Raw genomic sequence first — 7,500 nt, 5'->3', positions numbered from 1 at the left:
ACTTTACATTTCCCACAGTTGAAAGGCATTTGCCATTTGTTGGACCATTCTCTTAGCTTCATTAAATATCAAGTCTTTTGCGACTTCTGAGTTCGCAGCATTTATGCCTAGTTTAGTTTCCTTGGCTAATTTGGCCTATTCTACTAGGTAATCCCAAATTTATAACGTTAATGTAGATAAAAATAGCAGTGAGTCCAGTGACGGAGCCTTGAGGGTACTCCGCTTGCAACACCTGCACCACTCTGAAGCTTCTCCATTGGTTACAACTCTGTTTTCTGTTTATTAGCTAATCTTTTTATCCATTCTGCTGGCTTGTCAATAATAATGAAGCGTAAGTTCTCTAATTTTGACCATTATTTTTCATTAGGAACTTAGTCAAAAAACTCTTGAAAGTCTAGGTATATGTCTGTTTCTCTGCTTTTGTCATAAATGCTGAACATGTAGAAAGATTAAAAAAGATTTGTCACATGATCTCTTTTGTCTAAACCTTTGTTGGCTGCCTATCAGAAAATTGTTTTTCTCTATATGCTCTACCATTGAAACTACTGAACTCAGTTCAAAAATTTTGCAAGGATCTGAAGTTAGACACATAGGTCTGTATTTGCCAGGTTTCTCTTTTGGTCCCTTATTGAAGAATGGAGGAACATTGCCTAGTTTCCATACTTGTGGTGGCTTTCTTTTGCTGGCTGTCTTTCGGAAAAATTCTTCTAGATCTATAATCTCTCTTGGATGAATTGCATCTGGACCTGGTACCTTAGCCTTACTGAGTCCTTTTATTTTCTTTTTGACATCATCCATTGTAAAAGTGATTCTATTTAATGTATGTGGCCATTCATATTTGATATCTCGTTTGGGGAGGGTCGTTGATTCTTCCTTAGTGAATACAGTTTTAGAATATGCATTCATCAGTTCGACTTTTTCCAAATCATTGGTTATAAGATTACTCTCCGAGTCTCTTAATGGGCTGATGTTATTTTTGATTGGTTTTCTACTGCTTACATATGCAAAAAATTCTTTTGGGTTTTCTCTACTAGCAGAAGCCACTCTTTTTTCTTCATTGATCTTGGCCTTTCTAACTAGTTCAACTTCTTGTGCTTAGAAATTTCATGAATTGAAGGCTGTGGACCCAATGATTTCTTTCCTTCTCTACTTATTGCATTGATTATTTCTCTGTTATTTAATTTAGGTTGTGGAGTTCCATTTGGTAAAATATTTCTATGTAGTATACATTTTGCCCATTTTCCTTTATAGATTTCTACCAAGAATTATCATTGTGTATCTATGTCCCCTGTTTCGTCATATTCTAAATACTTGGTTTATTCCTTCAGTTTTTTTCCAGTTACTTCGTCTGTAGTCAAGCTTTTTTAATAATTGCCTTTGCTTTTAAATGGTCAATATTTACCTGAAACCTATATATATATATATATATATATATATATATATATATATATATAGAGAGAGAGAGAGAGAGAGAGAGAGAGAGAGAGAGAGAGAGAGAGAGAGAGAGAGAGAGAGAGAGAGAGAGAGAGAGTTAAAGCTGAGGCCTTGCATCCATATTTAATGTTAAGGGAATACCTGAGGTACTGAGATGGCAGAATACTATGCTAGTTTGAGTATAATTCTGCTGTATATATATATATATATATATCTTATATAATTTTTTTTAAATCATTTTAGAATGGAAAATTATCCAGTAGGCCAAGTTCTAAATATACTTAAAAACGTCTTTTTTATGTTTTCTGCAAAATAATTTAACAGGCATTCATATCTGTGTTTTAGTATTATTGATATTAATCAACATTCGATTGATATATGCTATTATCAATGGAAAGTACGGTTCATTCTATACTCGCTTCACGTTGAACCAAGAGACATCAGGTTTTCCAAGAAGGTCTTGTAGTTGTTCCCTCGAGGGGAGCAGCAGCATTCCTGTATCATGACCAAATCTGCCTACGGACTCGAAATTATTTCGGCCAAATATAAACAGAGGGAAGGTTTGGAGGAAAAGGAACAGGAGATGAAATTTTATATTCTTTTTTCGTTTCATTTCCGTCAAAAAAATATGCAATTTTTAAATTTTGTAATAATGTTATGACTTTGAAAACAAGATAGCGATAAAATGAAAGCGGGCTGTACTGTACATGCAATGAAACTTTGAAAATGCATGATGTTAACAGTTTCATCTTTTTACAATGTACATTTGTCACGTGTAATTCATTATAAAGTTGTGCGACGAATAACTGAAATGACAAATTAACGTCTGGCGGTTGGCGCCCTATGGCTAGTACAGTGGTGACGTGTTCGTCTAGCATTCGCATGGCAGCAGATCGATCCCAGCCCGGGACCGTGAGGTTAAGCTGTTTACTGGGGAGGCCTCTAATGTGGTTGGGTTTGCCCGGCTGACATTCTGGTGAGCATCTATTCTGATGGAACTGGAACTGGAACTGAAACCAGACACCTTTCACCTTTACACTGTAAAGACTAAAGTTCCCAGCATCGATGAAGCCTCCCTTTTTAAACATAAAATTAATCTCATCTCAAAGGAAAGGAATTAAAGAAATCATACCACATATTCCTTGAGGTTCTCGTCCCTCTGAAGGATAAGACACTTGATATTTTAATAAGCCCGCCTGAGCTTACTTCGGTGACCTTATGCGGTCAATGGAGTCTGCCCCTTGTTATTTGATAAAGGGACAAGAGAAATGGTAAAGGGAAACGCAGAGTTTCTCGGTGTGGTGTGGGTGTTTAACCTTTTATATACGACCCTGGGAACTTTGTGTTTGTTTGCTGCCGATAAACGGTGGGCAAATTTGATCATTATTGTTATTAGTAATATTATTGCTGTTGTTATTGTTGTAATGGTTCGTGTGATTATTGATAATATCATTTTCATATTATTATTGTTATTTTTGTTTTCGTGGTTGTAATTACATATAATTTTATTGGTAGTTATTATTATTATTATTATTATTATTATTATTATTATTATTATTATTATTATTATTATTATTATTATTATTATGTAATCGGTTTAGCTACTAATGAACAGAACCTAGAACTATAAAAGATATAAATAGTACCAAATTGTGTTACATAGACAGTTTTTTCTTTAATCGGAAATTTATTCAGCAATCTTCCATATAATGAATGCTGGAATGCTGAAGATAATGGGCATTAGCGTGCAAGATCAACAAGGAATAGTAATAGGAAATTAAGGTTCGTGGATAATGAATTCAATCATAATATTAATGGGTAAATTAGCTGTCTTGAATATATTACGTTGGTTAGTAACTGAATTGTTGAAAGGGACATTACTTCTTGAATGTTGTCAGTGGAGTGAGTCTTGTCTTCTTTATGAGACAATAAGAAATTATTAATTTTTACTATTGCAGTGAAGTAGAAAATGGCTTCCATTAAATTATCCATTCCCTCGTGACTTTACTTAGAAAATATTAGAAGCAACACCCCCTCCCCTCTCTCTCTCTCTCTCTCTCTCTCTCTCTCTCTCTCTCTCTCTCTCTCTCTCTCTCCTCTCTCTCTCTCTCTCTCTCTCTCTCTTTACCTTTAGTGCCTTGGCAAATTTTTAATCAATTATAATAGATTCAACAGTTACACATATAGAGAAAACCAAACTTCTGATAGACAGCCATCATTGTTTTAGACAAAAGAGATCATGTGTGACAGCTGTTTTGGAATTTTCCACATGTTTAGCATTTCTGGCCAAAGCAGGGCAATAGACATCATATACCTAAACTTTCAAAAGGCTTTTGACAAGGTTCCTCATAAAAAAATAAATGGTCAAAATTAGAGCACTAGGCATCATTGACGAACCAGCAGAATGGATCAAAGATTGACTATCAAACAGAGAGTTGTAATCAATGGAAAAGCTTCAGAGTAGGCAGCTGTTACAAGCGGAGCACCTCAGGGATCCGTCCTTAGCCAATTGCTATTTCTGATCTATTAAAGACAGATTAGGATTAACTAGTAAAATAGCCAAATTTGCCGATGATACTAAACTAGGCATAAATGTTGCGAACTCAGATGTAGAAGCCTTAAGAGATGATCTAGTAAAGCAAGGAGAATGGTCCAGAAAATTGCAAGTGTCTTTCATCTATAAGAAATGTAAAGCCATACACATAGGCCATAGGTTATAGTAACCCACAATCAGATTACTCACTGCTGGGTAATGAAATAGAAAATTTGGAACAGGAGGAAGATCTCGGTATTATTATCAGTCCAATTCTGGGCTCCGAGTACTAACAATGATATAGATAGACTGGAAGCAGTACAAGCTAGGACCACCAGACTAGATCCAACACTTAGGCAGTTTGGTTATAGATGTAGGATGGAACGTTTAAACTTATTTGATCTAAAAACTCGACGAATCAGGAGATAGTTAATAGAGGCATTCAAAATTCTTAAAGGAATAACGGATGTAGATACAAACTGGAATTGAAAAGATAAAGCATCACTCAATGTGGCAATTTCTTTACATACAAAATAGCAAATACTTCGAATAGTCTTCCAGTGGATGCAAGAAACAGTAACACGGTAAACGAGTTCAAGAATAAGTTAGACAAGATCATAAGAATTCTCTAAATGCTTAAACTAAATCACTCTCATTAAATTCTCGACATAACAGACTATATTCTTAAGTTTCATTGACTTGCGTTCATGTTAAAAACAATCTATTTCAACTTTCATTGCAACGTTAAATCATGTTAATGCAAAGCAATTTTTTTCTTATTTATCGCATCTATTCTATCATTTGCTTGCGGATCAAAGGAGCATTTCACGATAACGTATTTTCGAGAACTATTTTCATAACATGATATAAAATACAGAATAATAGAATCAAACTCTGGAATGTAATTTAATAGCATTTGAAAAGATACAAGAACTCAATTTAAGCGAAACAAATAGTACTGTATTCTCTTTCATCAGGTCATCTTTAAATATAATCCCCTTTGAAAAGAATCAAACTAATTCAGTTTCTTCAATTTACACAAATGCGTCACATCAAGCAACAAAAAGAAGAGTTAAAATTGAGAAACGAAACAACCTCTCACAGTTCAAAAAAGGTTTTTCCTTTTCATTCTTTAAAAGAAAAGGAAGAAAACAATGATACTACTGGGGAACAACTAACAACGTTAAGAGGCTCAGTAGATCGAGATCTGACTTTCAGAAATTCATGCAAATATTATTTTCTTTGGGCGTGATTGAGGGACGACTGGTCTTGCTGGAATGAGATAAGACATAATCAGGCGGTGTTGACAGATATTTGGAATGAACTGGGCCTTTTTGAATTCCCAATAATTCTTTCACCATCTATTTTGATGAGTTTTGAGTCAAGTTACATTGGAATTCTGGTAGTTTTATGCTATAATGTCAGGATCTTCATCAAGAGTCAATTGGTACGAGAGCTCGAACGAGAGTGGGCAGTGTTCAATATATAACTAGAGCCTTTTTGCAATTGGTGGAAGTTTTTTCATTACTGTTTATTATTTATCTATTTTTTTCCCTCCCGGTCTCTTACAATTATGATTTCAAAAAGGGTAGTGTATTTGGTGATGTATTTCATGAGTAAATCATAATTTGCCATCTCTAAATCAGCAACTTTCGGTAATTCTATGTTATTGCTCCTGATAATTCGAAGCCTTTCGACACTGTTAGCCCAGAGCCACTTTAAGCCTAACGACCATCTTTTGGCTTTGTTCCATTCTTGTAGTCTGCGATAGTTTTTCCTTACTTCCATTTATTTGTTGCTGTAAGTGACACCACTCTTACCTTCTCGAAGCCTTTTGGGGACTTATATATGGAACGACTGAGAAGTGACAATAATTGGTCTTAGAATTTATTAATCACTTGTCTTATTATGATTTCTCGATACACCTTGTTAAGATGACTACGTGAATGAGCTGACAAAGTGCACCACATTCCCTTCATCTGAGTAGTTACTCCAAATTGGTAGAAGACGTCAATTCTTGTAGTGTTCCCATATCTGTATAATCTTCGTGGCAGAGATGAACTATTCTACAGATACCATTCCAGATCTAGAGATGACATTACCTTTTATAATCCAACAACCACTGATATAGAGTTGCTAAATCAAGGCAAGACCAACTTGACCGGCCCTTGATACCATTTTCCACCTGCATATGGAACTTTCTAACGTCCTCTTTGTTTCCAGATAACTTCATCAAATCTTTACCTAGATGACAAGTTATTAGTCAGCTGTGATTGAAAGTCCATTAATCACTTCCTTGTAAATATTGAACTCGAAAGGGAATACTATTTTTTTTTTTATTATTTCCTCTAAAAAAAAACACACTCACGCAAAAGAAACTAGAGGGGAATTCAGTAGAGTGCAGACCTCCACCATGGCAGCTTATTATTCGATGGCGAGGATTTTTATGCACCACAAATATGAACGACGTTTGAAGTCTCTCTGACAAGGATGTCCAAACTTATGGCTGATTACGTGATATGGACGTTTTGATCGTCTGTGACCTTGACCTTTGACCTTCCAAAATTTAATCATTTGCAGCTCTTTACATAACAGTTTAAAATCGCTGCAAGTTTCATTACTTTACGAATCAAATTATGGCCGTATGGTTGATGACCAGAATTTGACCATTTGCTTGATCTTGACCTTGGACTCGACCTTGATATTTGACTTTTACATGTATTAATTGGCGGGAATTTTCATACACTCAATTATGAACAAAGTTTGAAGTCTCTGACAATGTTGTCCAAAGTTATAGCTGTTTATGCGTATTTGACAATTTGCTTGACCGTGACATTGACCTTTGACCTTGACATTCCAAAATGTAAATATTTCTATCTTCTTACATAACAGTTAATCGCTGCAAATTTCATTACTCTACGTTTAAAATTGTATCCAGGAAACCTTTCACAAAACACACACACACAAACAGGGGTGAAAACATAACTTCCTTCCAACTTCGTTGACGGAGGTAATAAAAGCGTAATAAAATATGAAATCAAATCATATATAAACATTCGTCAAAATATAAGTTTTAAAATATTGTCCAAGGATTATGATGTATTTCATTGGAGCATTATATAAATTTATTAAAAAAAAAAAAAAAAAAAAAACGTCCACAAAAAACATCGTGAATCATGTATGAAACTAGGAGATATCCTTGAACGATTGCAAATTTCAAATATGTTAAACACAGGAAAATCAGTTATATTATTTACCTCACTAATAATTAAATATTTCTTCTTTTTTTTAGCTAAAATAAAAATCTAAAAGAATATAAAATAAAACACCAGCCTTCAGTATACTAGAAATTACCAATTTTCAATATTTTTTTCTGTTTATTTTCAACGATTATGTTTCAGGAAATCATTCACGGCTCATTTGGTGGACTTTCTTTTACTACAGCATTTGAAGAAGATTCGAAAAATTTCACTGACAAGGGAAAAATATTTTCTCTGTAATATGGAGGGAAGCTGGTGGCTGGATTAAGGCCG

General features: G+C 34.5%; 1 protein-coding gene across 1 annotated transcript in view; it reads right to left on the bottom strand.

The window, feature by feature from the left end:
- Positions 1-423: 423 nt before the first annotated feature.
- Positions 424-7,500, bottom strand: part of LOC137650906 (uncharacterized) — an 11,196-nt gene continuing 4,119 nt past the window's right edge. Inside the window, exon 2 of the mRNA XM_068384052.1 lies at positions 424-1,094. Coding sequence (XP_068240153.1) covers positions 424-1,094 — 671 coding nt within the window. The remainder of the gene's footprint in view (positions 1,095-7,500) is intronic.

The sequence above is a fragment of the Palaemon carinicauda genome, chromosome 12 (assembly GCF_036898095.1).
Source record: "Palaemon carinicauda isolate YSFRI2023 chromosome 12, ASM3689809v2, whole genome shotgun sequence".
Taxonomy (NCBI): Eukaryota; Metazoa; Arthropoda; class Malacostraca; order Decapoda; family Palaemonidae; genus Palaemon; species Palaemon carinicauda.
The sequence above is the reverse complement of the archived record's forward strand: the minus strand, read 5'-3'. Positions and strand labels throughout refer to the sequence as shown.